General features: G+C 48.8%; 1 protein-coding gene across 2 annotated transcripts in view; it reads left to right on the top strand.

Annotated features, from left to right (window-relative positions):
* LOC144179470 (serine/threonine-protein kinase SIK2-like) overlaps nucleotides 1-23503 on the top strand; it is a 42672-nt gene that overhangs the window by 4250 nt on the left and 14919 nt on the right. For both annotated transcript variants that reach the window (XM_077707838.1, XM_077707839.1), the window contains exons 3-7: nucleotides 575-638; nucleotides 4534-4649; nucleotides 9114-9159; nucleotides 10678-10802; nucleotides 20570-20693. In XM_077707838.1, coding sequence (XP_077563964.1) covers nucleotides 575-638; nucleotides 4534-4649; nucleotides 9114-9159; nucleotides 10678-10802; nucleotides 20570-20693 — 475 coding nt within the window. The remainder of the gene's footprint in view (nucleotides 1-574; nucleotides 639-4533; nucleotides 4650-9113; nucleotides 9160-10677; nucleotides 10803-20569; nucleotides 20694-23503) is intronic.

The following is a 23503-nucleotide window of genomic DNA, read 5'->3' as shown; positions in this document are numbered from 1 at the left end:
TCAATGAATTGGGCACGCTTTACGGTGTTACTCTTCTTCCTCCTGCTCCTCCTCTAGGCGCGGAGAAAAAGAGCAATGGGAAGCTGGGACGGCTTGTTTAACCACCCGCCGCAGTGCATCTTGTTCTTTTTGCCGCTTCTAACGCAAGCTGCTTCCTGCCAGGTATATCACTTGCTGAAGCTTGGGCACTCATTGTTGTAGGCTATTGACGCCGCTAATTGCACACCAATGCTCTTCGAAATTAAAACTGAAAACATGATGGCTGACTGAGGGAAGCAGCCTGCCAGGCAGTGTATCAAAGCTTTTTAGATACGAGGACGTCTTTGGTTTACGTTTATTTCACGCGCTCAACCACTTCGCAACTTTTGCTTTATTTCTTTTCTCTGGAAAAGATGCTTCTCTAATGAGCCCTTGCCGTTCACCACTTTCATGATGTCCCAAACTGTAGTACCCAAATGCGTACACGGCGTTGTTTTCACGTTTGTGGCGTTCTCTGCCTCGGCTGCTGGTAGCAAGAGGGGCGTGCCTTGTGCGTGTGCATGCATTGTGACGCTGTGCGCACCCACGGCCGCAGGTGATGGAGACCAAGAACATGCTGTACCTGGTCTCCGAGTATGCCAGCCAGGGCGAGGTTTTCGGTAAGTCCACTGGTCCCGCGTCGCCTGTCTCATTTCGGCAGCTACAGCGCTGCCCATTACCCATTGAAGAGAGTTCGCATTGGAGACGGGGCAGGGATTTCGGCGTACGTGGTCAGCGCGCAGGAACGGGACAACAGAGGAGTAGAGTAACAACTGAAGTTGTATTATCGCTGGACAGCGGTAAATAGGAAGGGTGACACATGACGCTAGACTTAACAAAAAATGTTTTACAAACAAAAACGAAATGCCGCGCAGTCTAGACACAGTGATCGACAGCAGACCAGCACATATCGGAGGCTCCTCCGCACGTGGATTCTGCTATCTATCTAAATAAGTGTGTTCTTTCTCCGTAAGGGCGTGTGCTGACACACTGTTGCTCCCGCTTCTGAATTTCCCACGCCTCTCGCCGCATTCTGCCAGGATGACGCGCCAGCACGTGGCCCTGCTGCAAGGCAGGCAGGCATGCAGGCCGGTGTGCGCACTTAATCTCGGAAGTATGTACCAACTGGCCCCCCGCCTACAGTCTGTGTTGCGGTCAGAGCTAATCCGCAGCCCTCCACCGTAACGCGCCTCATGGCCTGTGAAGCAGGGCCACCACAGACCGGGCCACTTGGAGAGACGCAACTGAAACGGAGCAAGTCGAGCACAGGGGCAACTGTAGTCGAGAAGGGGGAACGTGTGCACGCAACAAAGAAACAATATTTGGCCGGCCGTTTGTTACAGGTGGTGCCTGTGTCGGGAAAGGTTGCTTGGCAGTACAGTGGGAAGAAAGATGGGATTGTGGGTGGCCTCTAATGTTGGTAACGTGAGTTCAGCACACGGTGTAAGAATATGCAGGTACATGCGCAGACCGCAGTGGCGTGGGGGCGCTGCAAATGAGGGGCCGGCTATCGCTGGCGGAGTAGCGGGCGCAGCTGCGGTGGATGCGCGGTATGCTTTACTTTCCGTGCCGTTCACGCTGCTGCCAGCGTGAATTCCGAGGAGGGAACATTGAGTTTTAGCTTACACTTGGTGTTCGTCACCGACCACTGCGGCTGCCGCCGCAGTGAGCGTTCATGAACTCACACGCTACAGCGAGGCAACAAAGTGCATGGATGTCGCGGACCATGTGCTTTTTCGATGGCAAATCTTTGCGAAAGGCACTTGTTTCCCCCAGCCAGTAAGGCAACTTGTAGTTAAGAATGTGTGTTAAACATAATGGCTATTTTGGCTTCTGTGGAACAAAAATGTATACATGGACAATCAGGGGCATAGACAGAGCAATGCTATTAACACACCGAATCGTTATATTAAAATGTAAAACCAAAGATAACAAGAATGTTGGTTTGTTCAGAAATGTGGTTCTTCGGAGTCCTGTACCTACCCGTATTTTTTTGGAGATATTACAGTCGAGGAAACAAACAACTTTTATTGGCATTACTAAAGCACAAAAACGAATATTGTTTCACTGCAGCATCAATTTTTTCTTACCTGTGTTGTATAAAAGCCCCCGAAAACAATTTCTGGATATGCCACTGTGTGAAATTATAGACATCACAATGGAAGGCTCCAAAATTAGGACCAAATGGGATTATTCACACCGCACAGAACACGGGCACCATTTGCGTTCTTTCGCTGACTCACAATATCACAATCACAATTATCACAAAAACCTCACAATATCAAAAGTCTGGAGGTCACAAGGTCCCCGGACGGAGTAATTGAGGCTTCTGCAAATTTTGACAAAAAAACCGTGCATAGATAAAGACAAAGAAAGGAAACACAAACTCTAGCTCTTGTGTTTTCCTTTCTTCGTCCTTGTCTTCGTGCAGTTTTTTTCTCAAAATGTGCAAAAGAACCAATTAGCCCAAGTTCCTAATTTCTTAAAAATAATTGACGCTACCAATGGTGCTATCTTCAATGTGTTTTCCAACAAGCATTTACACAGTCACACCACACGTCGTATGCCATGGTAGCGGAACGGTTAAGTTTATACAGCCATCTCGGGCCCACTGTACATTTTGGTTTAACATAATGTGTTGGCAAAGCTGTATGATTGGCCATGACCCTTTTAAGTTCGGTGGAGGATTCTGTGCTCCAAAGTCCCTTCACCACGCTGACTGAAATTATTCTCAACTGACATCCACCAATCCCAGTTCAGGGTCGCGTGAGTATTTTATATCTGCGGGCGTGCTTGCCTGTTTTTCCATGAGATAGACAACCGCTCGGCGCCGTTGGTATCGGCGTGAAAGGCGAGCTTGATAGATAAACGCCTGGGAAATTTTCACTAACCATTTTCGCGTCGAATAGGTTGCACTGCACTGCCTAAGCCACTAAAATGTCGCATTTGTAGTTTTGTTTTCGTTTCGGACCGGGCGTCCCGCTACACAGCAAAACAGCACGGGTTGTGTGCCTAGCTAGTGAGGTAGCATTTCTGATACAGGCTATATACGGAAACGTCACTGACATCTTTGGACACATTAAATAACCACAGTTGGACGAATTTCACCATATTCACTCGGTGGGCATTACCATCTCACAATTTCGGCGATTTACACTGTTCAAGCAACATTTTATGCTACGCATAGGCTCTTTGGCCCAATGGGCGAGTGTGTGTGTTTAGGATAGCCTTTTATTTTAAAAGGTGGTGAAGTAACTACGCTCTCAGAAATCGTGCGGATGAGCGGAAAAAAAAATTATTTGCAATAAAAGTGTTTCGACAACGAGCTCGGAAGGGCCGCACGGCCGCGTTCTTGCTGCTGTTCCGCGCACTGCTGCAGTTTGAGCGAGTAAAAATGAAAGTAGCCCAAAATTATTTGGTGTCCGCAGCATTCTCAATCTGTCTGTGCCTATCTGCAATTAAAAAAACTTCACGTACACGCCGCAGATCCCACAGCTCGGTGAGAAGACAGGCCCTCGTGGCGGGGCGCGCTCTGGCAGCGTTCCGGAGAAGCGCATTGAGCGGCGCACAAGATCTGGCCGCCTAAATATTCTCCCATCGTGGTTCAGCCACAAGGCAAAGGAATGCTGTACACAACACTAGCGGTTCTCGTACTGAACCAGGCCTTGCACGCTTCATCGCTCCGAACAGCCTGCCATGCAGAGAGCGCAACTTGTTGCTAGCAGTGATTGCGACTTGCACCGCAGAGCGCTGGCCCACTTTTTTCAGGCGGCGCGTGATAGTATGATGATATGGGACAACGGGCACTTTCCTGGCCTTTTGTGTTTCCCCGGTGACAGCTGGATTTTGCTTTTAGGATTTTTACAAGTTTTTCGCAGCTCTTGTGGAAATCCTGCCCCCCTTAACTACAGTATTTACCTTTTTCATTAGAACTGTCTAGTTCACTTGCAAGCAGTACAGTCAGTTCAGTTAGAAAACAACGCTGGTCACAGCAGAGACCTCTGAGGCACTCCTCAAGTGGTAACATTGTAGCATGGCATGACCAGTGTCCTTGACAGAACTACTGCGAGTCACTAGCAGTGTTTACCTTCGTCAACAACAACACCCCAAGTTTCCAGCTTCATCAGCGAAATTTCCTATTGCTGCTCTGTCATTGTGAAAAGCAGAGCTAACGATTTGAGAGCGGAACAGGGCGAACACGAAAAAGTGTCATGGGCACCAGGGGTAGGTTTAGCTGAGCTGCAATTCAAGAAAGGAATCAGTTATGTTCAGTGCAGGATCACGTGGAAACACTGGTACGACCTTGGATAGTTTGAGCATGTGTGTTTGATTCAAATTTCCAGTGGCACATTGAGGGCAAAGCGCATGCCATCAGAGCGGTGTTTTAATGCCTTAGCACGGGCACCGTCGTCACCCCGTGTGCCAGGATGTTGTAGGAATGGTGTCCAGTGGAGGCGCCACCTTGCTCTGCGAAGCTGTTCAGTCTGGGGTGGGTTGTGCTGCCCCTGCGTGCAGAGTTCATCTCGCGCCATGGCCGCATGCCGGAGCCCATGGCGCGCCGCAAGTTCTGGCAGGTGCTGCTGGCTGTCGAGTACTGCCACAGCCAGCACATTGTCCACCGGGACCTCAAGGTGGGTGGCCTCTGCATCCCTTGGATTCACCTCTCTGCTTTGCCATGAAGGCCAGCCGGCTGGGTTGCTCCACTCTCTGCGAGTGTGTCCAGCCACAGTTCGCCGCTTTTGGTTGTGGCCCCTTTCGATGTCAATGTCTTCAATTCTTTCTTCTGAGTGAACCACTGCTCCGTTTGTGCTCAAACTTCACCCGAAAGTTGCATTTTGTGGTTTATTTTGTTTGACGGCGGTACTTACCTGCTTATTCAGAAAACAAATAAAAATGATTTTTGCCTGTGGGAAAATGGACGTGCACTGTGGACGTGCAAGCTGATCTTGGAATGACGGCACCACCTGGGAAGTGCAAAAGGAAACACGCGATGGTGATTCACGGTAGGAAGGAGCCAAATGAGGCCGCAGACGATCAGGAAATCTTTTTCATCACTGGCTTACGGTGACGTCATAAGAGTTCATAGGAATCCTAATAAAATATTCCCACACCTCATCGTCGCTAATACCGAAAAACATTGGATTTCTTTTTTTTTTTTCTTTTTCACCCGCTTTCGGACCGTCCGTCGTCTGCTGTGCCAGGTTATCCGAAGTAGTAGTTGGCCTTGAGTTGGAGACACTCTGGTCCCAGCTGTCCTAATTATTTGGGGCTTGAACTTTGCACGAAGCCAGAGGGCAGGAGTGGCAGTGACGCTAGTGAGAGGGTGCTGTCCTCCCCAGTTGCTGTGCTTGAAAACACCAGCATGCCGCAGTAGCAAAAAAAACGGGGCTGTTGCCACTTGTGAAGCCTTTGCCAACAAGAAGTGCAGAAGACCCTGATCGTGATGGGGGGCTCTGCTCCTCCACTCTTGGGCCCAGCACGAAGGAGGGCGCTCACCACTCCTTCATTGGTCGCCTGCACAAGGGGCCTTCCTAGCTGGCACGTGTTCTGTAGCACGAGTGCCGGCCCATTCATTTTCCTCAACCACATTGGGAGAGGGTGTGTGCTTTCCTCTTTTTTTGTTTGTTCGCTGAGGCCGCTGTTTGTGTACTTTGTGCAAGTGAGAAGCGAAGCAGTTGTGAGTTGGTGTTTGTTTTGTGCATGTCTTTTCCTCTGCGCCACTGCCAAAATGTCACCGTACCAACCTGCGTAGCTTTCCGCCCCTTTACGCAATTGCCTGCTTTTGCCTGCAATCGCCTACGCAAAGGCCCGCAAGGGACATTCAGTGGACGTCTGCCACTCTACTGAAACTGGTAACCTTTGTGAAATGAAAAAAGGGGTCTTCCAAACTAGCACATGTCTCGTCCAAGGGCTACAAGCCGTGCCGTTGTGAACCGGCAGTGTGTGACCTGCCTGTCGCCGTAAATATGACAGACGGGCCGATTCCAGCTTACGTCTAAGTTGAATTGCGTAGCTTTGAAAGGTGGGAATGTTTATTCGAGTATCCAATTCTGGAATTTTTGCTTCAAGGTCAAAGAAACTCCTTCTGAATAAAAATCCAAACTTCAAATTCTGCCTCGATATTTCCATATTCTGTGCTATGGTGGGCCGTAGCGGTGTTTTATTTTAAACAGAATGCGCCTGTGTCGTTTTTCCTTCCCAGTTTGGATGGGCTCCGATGGTTCCATGCATGGGCGTCCGGAAGGGGGGGCAAGGGGGGGCAGCTGCCCCCCCTTGGAGATTCGGATATTTTTATGCACTACAAAAAAGCTGCACAGCTTGGTTGGCCCATAATTAACATAACTTTTCCCTGAAGGGCGGAAGAGAAGAGAGAATGACGCCGACGTTCTCTCCTTTGTCCCGCCCTTTAGCGCAAGGTTTTTTTTAATTATGCACGTGTACCAACTTGCCCCGCAATCCATGCTACTCAAATGATTAGTACACTCAGGTCCTGCGTATCCGCATGGAACGCCCTTCAGGAATGCGGGCAACATTGCACTTTGGGCGGTGGGACTCTTCGATTTACAGTCTTGGATTCGCCACCGACTCCCCGAGAAGCAGTCCGGCATTAGATTTTCCCATGCATACCTATGGCTTCGGGGAATCCTCGGACTACCCGCGGACTCTCCACGGTGAGTCCGAGACTGTAAATCGAGCCCCACTGACTGACATTGCCGGTCATGTGGCGGCACTGCCTGTGATGGCTTAAAATTGAAGATAGCGAACAATTCTGAAAGGCTTGACGTTTTTTGTTTTTTTTTTTTTTCTCTTAGCTCTAGATTTATGCAGTCTTACCACAAGAACATCAGTTTTCAGACAAATTTGCAGCTATATCTAGCTTAAAATCTTCACCGCTACAGGGAGAGTGTAACGTCCTCCCGGGCCACGGAGGAGAACCTTTTCTTGCCTCCATGTCCAGTCCCGTCCCATCACCTTGTACACCCTTTCCTTTGAAATTGCGAAATGTCGGCACAACCCAAGCCCCGAAACAAAACCTATAAATCAGCCCCTCAAAACGCTTGTACGCCTTTATAGCATTGAAAGTGAGGGAGGCCAGTAGTATCTTTATTGTGTGAGCCATTTCAACAGACTTCATCACACATGCCATCCCACAATTTGCCCAGAAAAACTCGAGGCGTCTGCAGCTGCTATTCAAGGAACATTGACGGAGTGCAGTTGAATGTATGTGAACGTATTTTGGCGTATCAGTTGGCGTAAGTCAAGAACCCTCACGCAGTGAGGCTGGCCACTCTTCTTTACAAAGTGACAGTAACTTTTCGCATTTTCTTTATTAACTTTATTTCTTTGCTCGGTAATAAATTCCAATTCATATTCTCCAAGTATGATTCTAATTTGCTGTTTGTAATTTTTGTAACCACAAATAGCGCCTTTTTGGTGCTATCCAACCGTACATCCCCCCCCCCCCCCCCGCTAATGGATGCCCCCCCTTGCAAAAAGTTCTGCGGACGCCCTTGGTTCCATGCATTGATGAATTACGTGCAGGCAGCACCTGTGTCACTCACTGCTCGTACCCGAGCCTTGGTGCCTGCTAGAAGGAGAGCGCCAGTGCACCTAACTTGTGGGGGGAGAACCAAACAAAAGGAAATCCATGCAAAGCAGTCGCTTTTTTTTTTTTTTTCATGTAGGGACAGTACAGTCAAAGCTCATTATACCAAAGTAGTATTGGGACGGTGATTTAGTTTGTTTTGTCTGATATTCGTTGTAACAGCAGAGCAAAAAATCTCTTCATACCAATCAGTAATCTGGCTCCCACAGAAGTCCTCGATTCTCATCTGGCTCTGGTTTTCATTCCGTTCCGACACCCTGAGCCGGATGTCAGGCTACAATAGGCATGCCACAGCCCGACAGTATTGCCACTTGCCATCCAAGATGGAGCTGTACAGTGCCACAGAATTTGCTGATTGCAGCGACCGAGAAGAGTGGGATGGCAGTCGGTTGTGTCCCCAGTGGAAGAAATACTCTTCACTGAAGCACTCTTCACTGATGCGATCGAATATGCACGGAGCAAAGTGCACGGCAGGCTGATGAAACAACAGCAGAGTGAGTTTTGCGTGAACAAGAGCTCAGTTTCCCCGTACAGAAACTCAGAGACTCCCACCACCAGTGACTTGAATGTTTTGTTATCAGATTGAGTGTGTGCATTTGTATTTTTCTTTTGGGGGGGGGGGGGGGAGCTTGTTATTTGGATGGCACAAATGTGACAGTGCCTCATGTTTCTGGCACTGCTTTAGCCAGTGGTGATGGCCGCCAGGCGCTTATTGCAGAACCGTCGTAGCTGTGCCAACTTGGTTGCTATAGCAGCCAGGGTTTTGCCAACTGTGAACTGAAACCTTGGGATGACCACCTGCACTGAGCATTTTCACGCTGAATGAAAGCAAGGCAGAAAGAGATGCCCTCGCACATTTCCTGGTGCACCAAAGCAGGGGAATGCGTGCGAGTTGTATTAGCTTAGATGTTGGATGCGGGAGGAGGTGAAAGTGGGGGCTGAGGCCGCCAGTGTTGCTGGGCCCAAGGACACAGGTTCATTTCCGATGGAGGAAAAAGCAAAAGCGTTCACGTGTCGAAGTATCTCTGCACATTTATGACACCCCGGTGGTCAGAATTAATCCACATTGGTGAAGTTTTGGAGCATTTTTAAAACCCTCAAAATTTGGAATTATGGGATTGCAAGTGGTTCAGTATCGGCAGACAACTGTGGTGGCCAGTCTCGTGTTGCAAAGGCCCCGGGTCCAAATCCCGCCGATTGGTATTCACCCAATTCTGTTGTCAGCTCAAGTACCATGCCTGTGCCTTCCTTGAGCCGTAGGCCGTTCTGTGTGGACTGTGGTGGGGCCACTGAGTTGACCCAGGGAGCGAGGGACGAGGGCAGAGGTTGTTCACGCGGACTGTGTACTTCAGTGTGTTTCAGCAGAGCTGCACACAGTGACAGAGCTGCTGCTCCTCTCGCACTTGCACTGGCTGTGGCCGAGCCGAGGCGTCCAATCCCGTCCTTTACAGCCGTGGTGCGTTAAACCCCATCATCCTTCTCGTTCTAGGCGGAAAACCTGCTGCTGGACTCGCACATGAACGTCAAGTTGGCCGGTAAGCCACCATGCCGGTTCTCGTGCAGTGGTCTGGGGTATGCGCAACTGTTCCGAGAGTTTCCGCCGCAAGAGCGCCCAGTGACATGACGTTGCACCTGTGAGGCCGTTGAGGGAGCCATGCAGACAAAAGGCAGCTTTGAAAGCCCGTGGGCACTCACTTGCGTTCCAGCCCCCTCAAGAGACACAGAGACTTCACAGCAGACTTTAAAATTTTGCACTGCAGTTACGTAATCCAGAAGTCGGCACTAAACACGTGGCATGTGTTAGCTGCACATTAGCATTCTTCCAGTGATCAGACCAAACGAGCTGTGCTTTTTCTCTTGGTGCGCTTCATTGGCGGCCAAGTGGCTGGGGAGTGGCCCCTGCCTCTGTTTTCCTGCGCAGAAGTGTGGGATGAAATGGGCACATCGCTTGGGGACACGAACTGCATTTTGTCACCATGGCCTCTTCAGCAGTCGGTTGAGAAATTGGCCCGTGCTGTGCCACCGTTGCGTGCCAGCAAAGGGGACAAACAAGTGCACCACTAGTGTCAGTCTAGTGTCATACAAAGCGAATGACATGGGCTGTTAATGGCACAAGAAATGTCATTTGATAGTGAAAGCGGGGACGATTAGCAAGCTCGCAAAATTGCAAGATGCGTTTCAAGTGCGTTTCCATATGTAGCAGTTTTCTCAAAACGAAACGTGCAAGTCCTTTTTTAAATTAAGAAAGAAAGAAATCACTGCTCTAGAAGACGGGTGGCCACGAAACCCTCAAGCCGTTCTCAGAACGGCTTTTACCCTGGCCACCTCCCACTTTTGTGAAGACAAATAAAGAAAGAAAGAAAGACATAAGTAGACGTCACACGTCAACAAATCCACAAGAAATCTGGATCAGGGTTGGGGACGAGATTTTTTTGTGTGTGTATTTGTCTTTGTTTACTTGAAAACAGTGTGAAAGGGAAAATACAAGTTTACTGGCAGTTTTTCAAAACAGTTTCTTTGGTTGATCACTGAACTACTACTGCCGAGGCTACTCAAAGCTCATTGCCCCGCTAAATGCCATTCAGTATTCTCGTGTAGCGCCGAACCAGTGGCATTGGACCTGCCGTGTGACAGGGGCACTACTCGGCTTGCTCCTGCCGTGGAACGAGGAACAGGGATTGGGCGAGGGCTGTGCAAAGACTCTGCTCCTGGGAATTGTGGACCCGCGTGGGGCTGCCCTGCGTGCTCTGTCACCGGGCTGCCTCACAGCTCGCAGCATGCGCCGAGCAGAGTGCGGTTACGCCTCAACCTGGCTGTGCCGTCTTTTCTGTCTTTTGCCAGGTGCGCGCACAAAGGAGAGAGAATGCGTGTGGTGCATCTTTCTCCGTTGCGTACGCACCTGCCAAAGCTGGCCTTGGCTTTTGTTTCTCCATTGCTGTGGGAAAGTGTTTTCAGCTCTGCCAGAGGGGGATTTTCTCAGGCACAGCTACTTTGGAGAGGGCAAAATGGTCGTGGGAAAGAGAGCCTGATGTCGCATCCCGTGCTGTGCGCAGACTTTGGCTTCAGCAACTTCTTCTCACCCACGGGCCACCTGACGACGTGGTGTGGCAGCCCACCGTACGCGGCCCCCGAGGTCTTTGAAGGCAAGCGCTACATCGGCCCAGAGGTCGACGTCTGGGTAAGGCTGAAATGCCACGCTTTCCCAAATGAACTTTGTATGTTGGGCAGACTCTGCTGCAGAGAAGTTGTTGCGCCTCCTTGGCTCTCTCAGCTGCCCCATTGTGTCCGCACTGCCTTTGCTCTCTTTCGTGCTGCCTGGGAGCGTGCCCAATGTTTTGTCACCTTGGTCGTCCTCGCGCCAGGTGCACAAGCTCTTGGCATCGAGGGTCAGGCCCACTCGCGCCTCCACTGATCACGTGCGAAGCACAGCAGACAGGTGAAACCAAAACCACGAGAACTAAGAAGCTGCCACTGAGCCTATGAGGAGCGGCAGCAGAATTGCATCAGTTTCAGATGCACACTGCTGTGCGCAGGGCCCTTGTGCGACGCCTTAGCGAGACTTCACTGGCTTCGTGAGTGCACATCATAGAGGCAGGCACGTAATGTGGCGGGAGCTTTGAACGGTTTGGTACTCGCCATGTTGCAACTGTGTAATACAGTTGCATGTTGTTGCGAAACTGGCCCGCAATTATTGCTTTGAAATGAAAACTGTTTGTTGTAGCTGCAACAGGCGCGTTGTACTGTGTTAGAGCTCGGTGCTAATACATTGGTTGGTGCCACTTTTGGTCGTTATTTCATTATGGGCAGTACATTTCAGTTCTTGCCCCGTGGGATGAGGGACACTTCGAGCGCAGACTTCAAAATGCTTGCCAGGGTCCCACCGGCGCCTGGCCTTCTCGGAAGTGGGCACGGGGCGAAGGCGGCACGGAAGGCGCCTTTTGCACCAGGCATGCGTTTCGCGCGCGTCCAGGCGGCCTAATTGTCGGCAGTGACTTCTGCAGCCAAACCTTACGTGTGCCATTTGGCTGCAACAACCTGCTCAGCTGTGCCTCCTGCGAGTTGTTCCTCCTTTCGGGGGGTTAAAGGGTGGTCGACCCTGCGTGCCGTTGCCTCTTCTGTTTGGGCCTTGTTTATGCCTTGAGAAATGAGCAAAGGACATGTGCTTCACGGACCAAGATGTAGGTAACGTGAGTTGGATTGGACCATTAGTTGGAAACTTGGGCAGTGACACAAAAGAAGGCGTTAGAACGGTTAGAAGGACAATCCCGTCGTCTTTCTTTGGTGTCCTTGTCCAAATCGCGCTCAATCATAATGCGCCAACTTGCCCAACAGCTGTGTTGCCGCAATGCATGGGGCAAAGAAACACTGTAGTGACTTGGTTCTAATCTGCCTTCGATTCCAATGGTTTTCCTTGACCACAACAAAGAAAAGTGTAAACTTTTGGCACCGGCACTTCCCCTACAGTCTGCTTAGGTGCTTTGGAGGCCAAGCCTAGCAATACTTGCTAGAAACTTGTTACACAGTTTTTGCATCACTTTCATTTCGGTGTCCTCGGGCACGAATTACTTCCTCCGGTTTCTTTTATTTATTTTATTTATTTATTTATTTATTTAACGATACTGCAGGCCAGTATTCGGGCCCTGGCAGGAGGGGCTACACAGTATACATACAATATAATGAAGATTAGTAACAACAATCAAGACAACACGAAGACTATAGCAACATTCAACCATCAAAATTTACAATGGGGGACTCAAGCTCTTTCATAAAATCAGCAGATTCAAAAACCTCTCGTGGCAAAGAATTCCATTCAGACACAGTTCGGAGGAAAAATGTGTACTTGTGAGTGTCAGTTCTGGCGAAAATTGGCGATAATGAGTATTCATGGTTATGTCTAGTTGTCCGTGAAGTTAAAGGTTTTATACAAGTAGGAAGTAATAATTTAGTTTTCCTTACAAGACAGTTATGAAGAAACCCAAGGCGACTAACTTTCCGGCGAGCCTCGAGAGTCGATATGTTGTATCAACAAGGATGGCAAGTCATGCCTTTTATATTTACCAAAAATAAATCTCATTGCCTTTCGTTGAACTCTTTCAAGCTGCATAACGTCCTTCTTAAAATGGGGATCCCATACTTCAGCAGCATACTCCAGTTTTGACCTAACGCGTGTATTGTAGGCTAACATCTTAGTACTAACTGGAGCATTTTTAAGTTTTCTTTTTAAGGAACCATAGCTTGCAGAGGGCTGATGAAGAAATATCCAATATATGCTCTGACCAAGTAAGCTTCCTCGTAAGAGTCACACCTAAGTACTTATATTGGGAAACTTCCAATACAGGCTGTTGATGTAGCATATAAGAAAAAGAACTAGGGCATTTTTTTCTTGTGACCCGTAAAAGTACAGTTTTCTCTGAATTCAGTGCCATACCCCAACGCATACATCATCATCATCATCATCATCACCAGCCTATCTACGCCCACTGCAGGGCAAAGGCCTCTCCCATTATTCTCCAATTACCTCGGTCCTGTGCCAACTGTGACCAATTTATCCCCGCAAACTTCTTGATCTCATCTGCCCATCTAACTTTCTGCCGCCCCCTGCAACGCTTGCCTTCTCTAGGGATCCACTCTGTTACCCTTAATGACCAGCGGTTATCTTGCCTTCGCATTACATGCCCTGCCCACGTCCATTTCTTTTTCTTAATCTCTACTAATATGTCCTTAACACGTGTTTGTTCCCTGACCCACTCCGCTCTCTTCTTGTCCCTTAATGTTACACCTATCATTTTCCGCTCCATTGCCCGCTGAGTCGTTCTCAATTTAAGTTGAACCCTCTTAGTGAGCCTCCAAGTTTCTGCCCCGTAGGTGAGTACCGGTAAGATGCAGCTGTCATACACTTTCTTCTTCAGCGACAAGGGTAGGCTGCTATTCGTTATCTGAGAATGTTTGCCATATGCACCCCACCCCATTCTGATCCTTCTAATTATCTCTGCCTCATGGTTGGGATCTGGGGTCACAACTTGGCCTAAGTAGATATATTCGCTTACCACTTCCACTGCCTCGCCACCTATCTCAAACTGCTGTGCTGTCCCGAGGTTATTGATCATTACTTTAGTTTTCTGCATATTAATTTTCAGGCCCACGGTTCTACTCTGTTTGCCCAGTGCGGAAAGCATGCTTTTCAATTCTTCCCCCGAGTTACTTAGCAAGGCAACGTCATCAGCAAATCTGAGGTTACTGAGGTATTCTCCATTAACCCTTACTCCCACCTGTTCCCAATCCAACGTTTTGAATACTTCTTGTAAGCATGCTGTGAATAACATTAGAGAGATTGTGTCTCCTTGTCTGACACCCTTCCTTATAGGTATTTTAGTGCTCTCCCTATGGAGGATGATGGTAGCTGTAGATTCACTGTAGATATCCTCTAGTATTCTTACATAATGCTCATCTACGCCCTGGTTCTGTAATGCCTGAATGACTGCTAGGGTTTCGACCGAGTCAAATGCTTTCTCATAATCTATGAAGGCTATATATAGGGGTTCAGTATACTCAGCGCACTTCTCTATCACCTGATTGATCGTGTGAATATGGTCCATTGTTGAATAACCTTTACGGAACCCTGCTTGTTCTTTAGGTTGACTGAAATCTAAGGTTGCAGAGATTCGGTTAGCGATTACCTTGGTAAATACCTTGTAGACGACTGACAGTAAGCTGATCGGCCTGTAATTTTTCAAGTCCTTCATGTCGCCTTTCTTATGGATTAGGATGATGTTCGCATTCTTCCAAGATTCCGGTACCATTGCGGTCATTAGGCATTGCGTATACAGGTTTGCCAGTTTTTCAAGTACAATTTCTCCGCCATCCTTCAAGAGGTCTGCTGTTATCTGATCCTCACCAGGTGCTTTGCCCCCTTTCATTTCTTTCAAAGCCTTCCTTACTTCTTCGGTCGTTACTGGTGGGATGTCTATCTTCTCTGAACTACTGTCTCGTTCGGCATTATCCTGTATGTCCCGGCTACTGTACAGATCCCTATAGAACTCCTCGGCCACTGTGACTATTTTATCCCTATTTGTGATGACATTGCCTTGCTTATCCTTAAGTGCATACATCTGATTTTTCCCCACGCCAAGACGTCTCTTCACTGCTTTAAGGCTACCTCCTTTCTTTACCGCATATTCGATCCTCTCCATATTATACTTCCGTATGTCAGCTGTCTTACGCTTGTTGATTAACTTCGAGAGCTCGGCTAGTTCTATTCTTTCAGCTGCGGTAGAGATTCTCATGGTTTGCCGTTTCCTGATTAGATCTTTCGTCTCCTGTGAAAGTTTACCAGTATCCTGTCGAGCCATAGTGCCCCTGACGTCTATTGCACACTCCGTGATGATGCGTGCAAGGTTGTCGCTGGCTTCCTGTGTCGTAAGCTCGGCTTCCTCGTTAAGGGCGAAATATCGGTTCTGCAGCGCGATCCCGAATTCTTCTACTTTACGTCTTACTGTTAGTTCGTTTATCGGCTTCTTTCGTACTAGCTTGTTGCGGTCCCTCCTCAAATCTAGCCTAATTCGAGATCTTACCATACGGTGGTCACTACACCTTACCCTTCCGAGCACTTCCACATCCTGCACGACGCCAGGGTTATCGCATAATATGAAGTCTATTTCATTTTTGTGCTCCCCGTTCGGGCTCCTCCAGGTCCACTTCCGACTCTCCCGTTTACCGAAGAAGGTATTCATTATGCGGAGGTTATTCCGTTCTGCAAACTCAACTAGTAGGTCCCCCCTGCTATTTCTACAGCCCAGACCGTAGTCCCCAACTGCCTTGTCTCCAGCCTGATTCTTGCCTACTTTAGCATTGAAATCCCCCATAACTACGGTATACTGTGTTTTTACTTTGGCCATTGCCGATTCCACATCTTCATAGAAGCGTTCCACTACTTGGTCGTCGTGGCTGGATGTGGGCGCGTAGCCCTGCACCACCTTGAGCTTGTACCTCTTATTGAGCCTAATTACAAGACCTGCTGCCCGTTCGTTAATGCTATAGTATTCGTCTATGTTGCCAGCTATGCTTTTATTGACTAGAAATCCCACTCCCAGTTCTCTTCTGTCCTCTAGACCACGGTAACATAGGACGTGTCCATTTTTCAGCACCGTAAAGCCTTCGCCAGCCCTCCTAACCTCGCTAAGCCCTATTATATCCCATTTAATGCCCTCTATTTCCTCGAACAACACCTCGAGACTTGCTTCGCTAGATAAGGTTCGCGCGTTAAACGTTGCCAGGTTCAGATTCCATTGGCGGCCTGTCCGGATCCAGGGATTCTTAGCACCCTCTGCTGCGTCACAGGTCTGACCGCCGCCGTGGTCAGTTGCTTCGCCGCCGCTGGGGACTGAGGGCCGAGGGTTAGTTGGCGTATTCATGGGAGGTTGTGGCCATTACTACACCAGGGCGGCCAATCCTGCTCTGGTGAGGGAGTGCATTACCGGCAATGGTCGCCGTGGTCAGGCCGCACCCCAAGCCCCTTTGTGCAATTCCATCAATACGCGGATTTTTTTTTTTTTTTTTTTAATCCGGTGGGAATTGTCGGGCACCGGGATTCGAACCACGGTCCTTCTGCACGTGAGGCGGGTGTTCTACCTCTACGCCATCGCATACATCAATCATCAATTGCCAAGAGAGTTTTTTGCAACTGGAAATGATCATTTGTGGATGATATTTCTTTAAAAACAGCACAATCATCCGCAAACTTACTTATGGATACATCATGAGGCACTACATCCACCAAATCATTTACATAAAGAAGAAACAGCAGTGGACCTAAAACACTCCCCTGTGGAACGCCCTACGTAACAGAAAGTGCACTAGAGGAACAATGATCAATTTCTACAAACTGTTTTCTATCGTCTAAATACGAGGCAATCCACCGAATTATGTACAAATGTAACCCTATACACTCTAATTTATACAATAGTTTTCCATGAGGCACTCTACTCTATTGAAGGCTTTCGATAAGTCTAAAAACAGAACGTCAATTTGACCGAACTGATCAAGTACACTCGATATCTTGTGTACCGTCGAAATAAGCTGCGTGGTTGTAGATAGGCCCCTTCGAAAGCCGTGCTGATGGGGGGACAAAATATGGTTTTTAGTAACGAAATCCTGAATAAACGTCACGACTACGTGTTCCAAAAGCTTGCAACAGGAACTACCGCAAAATACCGAGCAAGCGCCCCCCCAAAACTTGTGGATAATTGGTTTAGAGATAGGGAGGGGGCCCTTATTCGGACCGGGCCCCAAATTCAAGATGGCGGCACAAAACGGCGGCGATCGCGAGAAAGGCACGGTAGCCTTCATTATGAAAAATGTTTATTTATGAGTCATGACACTTCTAGGCAATGCTAAAAACGTAAATTTTCACATTTACTTCAATCAATGTTACATCCGCAAAACGATTCTTCAGAATTTGATCCCAAAATAAGGTTCAGGCCCTCGGTCTGCAGCTGGTCAGGGTCCTCGGGGACAACGAAGTTTTGTTGCAGCAAAACTTCGTAGTTCTTATCCCACTCACGTATCCTTTTACCGTCCTATTTGAACACGCGAGAAGTGAGGTGCACGTTTCTGCCATTTTTCCGATGCCAGTCCACTACTTCGAGCTTCCTTTTTATAAAAACCGTGTACGAATGCATAGTGAACAAAGACATCCGCTCCCGAAAAAATGGCGGCGATGACTGGTAACGCGTTCTCTTAGCAGACGACTTGGATTGTATAGGATTCGGCATCGGCTTTGAATACTGTGGCATCCAAAAGCCTGGGAAAAAAAACGCTTTCGGAATGGCGGGAAGTGGGAGGGGGCGCTTGCTTGGTCGTGTACAGAAATTCTAAATTTCGGGAAAATGCTTGGGGGGCGCTTGCATGGGTGGGGCGCTTGATCGGTATTTTACGGTAGTTGCAGAGACAGGGCGGTAATTTTTAGGAAGTAGCCGGTCACCGGATTTATGGACGGGCGCCATGCGGGCTATTCGCCAGTCAGCTGGAACGTCACCAGAAGTTATTGAGAAGTTAAACAATGCGGTCAAAAAAATTGAGATTTGTTGTGCGTAACGTCTTAAAAAGGAATTTGACAGTCTGTCAGGGCCAGTGGACTTCTTATTATCTAGCTTCAACAACATGGCCAGAACCCCCTCACTAGTTATATCAAACTCGTTTTCGGATACAGGAGAAACATTCGGCAGGTTATATTCGTCATGTATTGAAAAAACAGATTGAAAGTACTGATTAAACGTGTCTGCAATAGAAGTTGGGTCATCCAGAATTTTATCATCAACCCTGACTTTTTTAATCTCCTTACTCTGGCTGAGGTAGTGCCAGAACTTTCTAGGGTCATTTTTTATGAATTCTGCGATAGTGTTGCTGAAAAAATTGTTTCTCGCTTGCTTAACTTTACTTTGCAGATCAAGCTTTAGCGCCATAAATTGTGGAGTGAAGATTTTGTTCTTCTTTCTGAAGCGCTTAATCTTTCTTTTGGTCTGTATTATATCCCGATAATTCCAGGGTTTTTCACGGTGCTTTTGCAGTCTTTTGGAGGGAATGAAATGTTTAATGCAGAAATTAACTGCAGAATGAAACTTCTGCCACAAACTTTCAACGTTATTGGTGGTAACAACAAGATGCATTCTAAATAATCAATTACAGCTGTGTCATCGGCTCTATTATAGTATTTTACTGTAGCTGCAGAAATTTTTTGTTTGTGCATCTCGGTATATCTAGACCAGCAGAAGTAAATTAGGCTATGGTCAGAAATCCCAGGTTTCAACCTGCACTGGTCCCGAGCTGAATTTTTCCGAAAGCAATAGGAGATCCAAAATTTCATTCCCGCAGGTGTAATCTCACAATCTGATCAAGAATAAATGTGAGCATCATATCAACTCGAGCGTCAGCTGCTACAGAATGCCCACATTGCATATTATTCCAATCAATCGATGGTAAGTTAAAATCTCCTGTTATAACAGGAGATTTTAACTTAAGGAGATTTTAGATTTTAACTTTAAATTAGGTGTTTGTCCCGGAATTTTAGCAGGTGGTCGTATAGCCTACTCAAAAACAGTCATCAGCATTCGGAGGTCGGTAAACAGCACAGCCGAGAAACGTGTCTCCCTGCTGCACCGACACCCTTAAAAGCAGACTTTCATGATCAAAGACTTGGTCAGCAACCGTAACTTCAATATTATCTTTAGTTATCACCGCAACGCCACCACCGCGGGAACCCCTATCGCATCTGTAAAGCCTGTAGCCCGGCGGCACGACTTCGTCGTCACTAATTTGATCATGAAGCCAAGTTTCAGTTTGAGGGTCATGTGACAAAAGAAGCGTTTCCAATTTATCTATTTTATTAACGATGCTCCTAGCGTTAATTACAAGCAGACGAAGTTCATGCTCCATTAGTCGCTATCTTGTTGACGTAAGGGTGTTGGTCCTCGGCATAGCCTTGCGGGAGTTAGAAGTGTCGTCCCAATAATAAAGTTGTTTATCAATGCCAATCTTATCATGTACTAGCCATACTTTTTTGCCCGTGTCCTTATCTTGCTTAGCACTGTCCCAGAGCAGTTTTCTTTTTTTCGCAGCATTTCTGCGCAGTAGTCATTTTGAACGCTTATGCATTTTTTAGCATTGCTCAAGACTGCCTCCTTTTCAGTAAAATCTTGAAAGTAAAGAATTGTAGGCCGCTTTTCGGAAGGTTTTTTCTAGTCTATGAATTCTACCAATTGAAACGCACTGGACTTCCAATTTTCGCTCGAAGACATCTGTAATGACTTTATTTTGCAAGACGGCTTCAGATTTGTTGGGTTCTTCTGGAATGCCGAATACCACAAGATTACTCCTACGGCTTCGATCCTCGAGGCCAACTATTTTTGCTTGCTGGGACATGAGTGCACCCTGTATACTAGTCACAGATGCATTTAATTCATCCACGACACAACTCTTAACTTATAATTCTTTGACCGCGTCTTCTACGCCTACTAATCGCTCACAAAAAGCTTTATTGGCTGAATCTGTCTTACCCAGTCGAGATTTAATATCAGCGATGTCAGAACCGATAGCTTGCTGTCCTTTAATAATAGTTTGAAACATCTCTTCCACTGCTGGTCCAGGATTTTCCTCAACATCTCCGCACTCAAGGAGTTTTCATACACAGAAACACTCATAACAAATGCGTACACATCTACGTGCCACACGTCCCTTTCTCTGCTCTCGTACGGCACACGTTGAGTCAGCAGGCAGGCATCATCACCGCTACTCCCCGCACTTGTGGCACCAGCCCTTGTGGCACTGCACTAGATATTCGAAACGGTGCTTGTTGCTTCAAAAGAGGCCTTGCTGCCGCCGGCTGGGTGGGGTCCGGGAATCCGGAGTAGGCGGGCACGCCGGCCGCTTGAGCCTCTAAAAGGGTTTCCGATTCCGTCAGTGAAGAGTCAGGGACGTCGATGCTCTGCCAGAGAAACGAGCGGAGACATAAAGGCCAGCGTTTACGCTCTAGACTGCACCTGAGCTGCCAGTGCTTTGCTCCTGGTTTGTATCGCAATGGCCACGTCACGAAAAAATGAAAGGGAAGCGGGTGAAACAACTGCCAGCCTTGTTTGCTTATTTCTCAGCAAGTAATGCATCACTGCTCGTTGAACAAAAGCTGAAAACATAACTTCATTGATTCCTTTAAGGACAGTAGTCATTTTTTGCTTTGCTTGCGATGCATTGGCAGTATGGGCACGTGAACAACTCTGTGTTCTGGTTCTGGGTCTGGCTGGGTGGCCAGAGCTTGGCTTGGGATCCCACCAATGATGTTCAAGAAGTGGATGGCACGGAAGGCGAGGTGACCGGGGCAGCAGAGTGCTCGCAGTTGGCCAGTGCTTGTGGTGGAGGCCCAGCCAGCCTGACGGGGCCGCACGGTGTCGTGTGCAGAGCCTGGGGGTGGTGCTGTACGTGCTGGTGTGCGGGGCCCTGCCTTTCGACGGCAGCAGCCTGCAGGTGCTGCGCAGCCGCGTCCTCTCGGGCCGCTTCCGCATCCCCTTCTTCATGTCCACCGGTGAGTGGGGCATTCGCTCCCCGCATTGGGGCTGCTTTGGCTGCCCTCCCCAAACACCGGGGCCAGAAAGCCGAGGGAGAATGCGCCTGTGTTACCTCTTCCTGCAGCAGGCTTGTAGAGCACCAACAGCCAGGTGTCGATACACTCAAGTTCCCATTTCAAACGCTGGCCGTTTTAGAGGGGCCACGGAGACAAAATGCAGGTTTGGTTCATTCGAAAGATGGTGTTGTTAGGATAGCACTGAGGCCACTTTTAACGCAGACTTCGCTCAATTAAGCTGTATAATGAGGAAAACATAGAATGGCCATGCGTCCCAGCTACTTTTCCACACTGTACCTGTGATTTATGATGGGCAGTTTGCTACGATTGGCTGAGGCTGATGAAATCCAAACCAAATTAGACAGGTTAAACGGGATTGTAAGCTTACAGAACAAGCTATGGGTGCTTGCCAAACAAAATTTTTGGGAAACTTCAGAAAAAAATGCCTGATATGCACATCTGAATATTATAAAAGAATTATAAACTTTTTAAACTGTACAGAGTTCCTTACATGTACCATATAAACCGGAATATAGGTTGACCCCCTACCTTGAGGTAGGAAAAGTTGGCAAAAAAAAATAATTCAGCACAGAAGCACACACGCAATGTCCATTTTTCGACACCCATCCGTTAATGCCACCCACTATGCCTGCCGAAGTCACTTGTCCGAGCTGTCAGAGTCATCCGAGGATGACTGCTTCTCACTGTCATCTTCAGTGCCGTCGGGCAGCGACTGCCAAGAGAAGGACACCCAGCTTGACACAGTCGCGAGGGATGGTCTTCGCAGCCGGCCCGTACCGTATTTACTCGCATAATCCTCGCACTTTTTTTTCGGAAAAGTCAATGCTAAGTTAGGGGTGCGAGAATTATGCGGGAAAAAAAAAAACCCCGGTGCACAGTGTTGCCAATCTGCCTCCTGCCAATCCCGCTAAATGTAGCGGCCGTTTTTTGTATATGTAAGCTCAGTGTTGCCAACAGCAGCTATTTCTTTTTATTTTATTATTTACAACGTAAACAGTCTCTCGTCGATCAGCGATCATGAAATTGCCGCCTTTGCTTTCTGGCGCGCGCCCTATCTCGTAGTCGTCATGTGCGTGCCCTACCCCTGCAGTAACGCACATTGAAGTCGGTGACGCCGAAGTGCCTGCCTGCGGCGCGGTTGCCGTGTTCGATCGCGTACTCTATCGCTTTCAATTTGAAAGCGGCACCAAGCACAAAACAAAGAGATCAAAAAGTTCTCAAAATGGCAGCGAGCTATCCACCGTTGACGCGAGTGACGGGACCATGCGGGACCACGACGACGACACGACAGCGGGCTGTGCGAACGCCGTCTAGTTGCGCGCACGCGAAACGGCTCAAAAACAGTGTGAGCACCGTGTTAGGGCGCCTGTTTAACCGGCGCCCTAACACGCTGCTAGGGTTGTTAGGGCGCCTGGATGGCCTTGGATATACAGCGCTCTCTGCCGAACGGAGAGGCGGCGGGGGAGGGCGCGCATTCGAGAGCGCGTGCACCATGCGGGTTTCGCGAGCAGGCAACTTTCGCCGCTGCAAAGTTGGGGGTGCGAGGATTATGCGAGGAACCAAAAAATCCAAGTTTTGGTGGCTCACATTAGGGGTGCGAGGATTACGCGAGTGCGAGGATTACGCGAGTAAATACGGCACAGAAGCACACACGCAATGTCCATTTTTCGACACCCATCCGTTAATGCCACCCACTATGCCTGCCGAAGTCACTTGTCCGAGCTGTCAGAGTCGTCCGAGGATGACTGCTTCTCACTGTCATCTTCAGTGCCGTCGGGCAGCGACTGCCAAGAGAAGGACACCCAGCTTGACACAGTCGCGAGGGATGGTCTTCGCAGCCGGCCCGTAGATGTCTTTTCGTTTCGTTGTCGCCAGCTATCCACTCGGTGCACAGTTCGCGGGGCCGGTCCGCGGGTGGCCTCTGCTGTAACCGGCAGCGATCGTGAGCGAAGTTCCCTGCCGAAGTCTGCCACTTTGTTCTCCAACACGGGGTGCACCACTTGATGTCCACGGAACGATTTGTTCCGGGGGTTGCACGGGCACAGCTTTGCTTTCTGGCTCCACCAGTGCCACACACTTCTGTCCGGAACGCCAGTGGCACTGCCATATTCCCATTCTGCTCGGCGACTCGATCGCCTTCAGCTTCAGCGCAGCGGTGAACTGGCGTTGACTTCCGCCGCTCATCTCGGAGCAGACTCGTACAGAAATGCACGAGAAAAAGACGAGAAACTAGAGAAAAGAGAAAAGGCTTGATAGTGAGAGAGGGCAGTCCGACACAAAGGGTGACTGCTACTACTGAGTGATTCGGTATGGAAAAGGAAAGGAAATGCACTGGGGATATTACTGAGCCCATCTGGGGGCTCGCCTGCATACAACCCAGTGCGGCGGGAGGGGGATGAAGGATTAGAGAGGAGAAAGGGGGTGGTGAAAGAGAGAGGGAAGGTAGAAAAAGAAAAGCTAAGCTAAGCAGCAGCAGCAGCAGCAGCAGCAACGGTGCGGACAGCAGTCGGCCATCTACAGCCGCTTGGCCAGTCCGGCGGCCTCAAGGTAGCCCAGGAGGTGGCGGAACACGTCGGGGCCCGTCGGGAAGAGGAGGCCTTGCAGGCGCTGGTTGGGCAGCCCGAGACGCTGTAGCAAAGTCTGCAGCACTCCTCGCTGTGCTGCAAACTGGGGGCAGGGGCGATGGCGACGGACAACGCTTGCACATTGTTGCCAGACTGCTATATGAGACGAGGGGCAATTTGTTTGGG

Source organism: Haemaphysalis longicornis, unplaced genomic scaffold (genome assembly GCF_048455015.1).
Source record: "Haemaphysalis longicornis isolate Haplotype H1 unplaced genomic scaffold, Haemaphysalis longicornis Haplotype H1 scaffold_4, whole genome shotgun sequence".
Classification (NCBI taxonomy): Eukaryota; Metazoa; Arthropoda; class Arachnida; order Ixodida; family Ixodidae; genus Haemaphysalis; species Haemaphysalis longicornis.
Note: the sequence above shows the minus strand (reverse complement) of the source record. Positions and strands in the feature narration are given on the sequence as shown.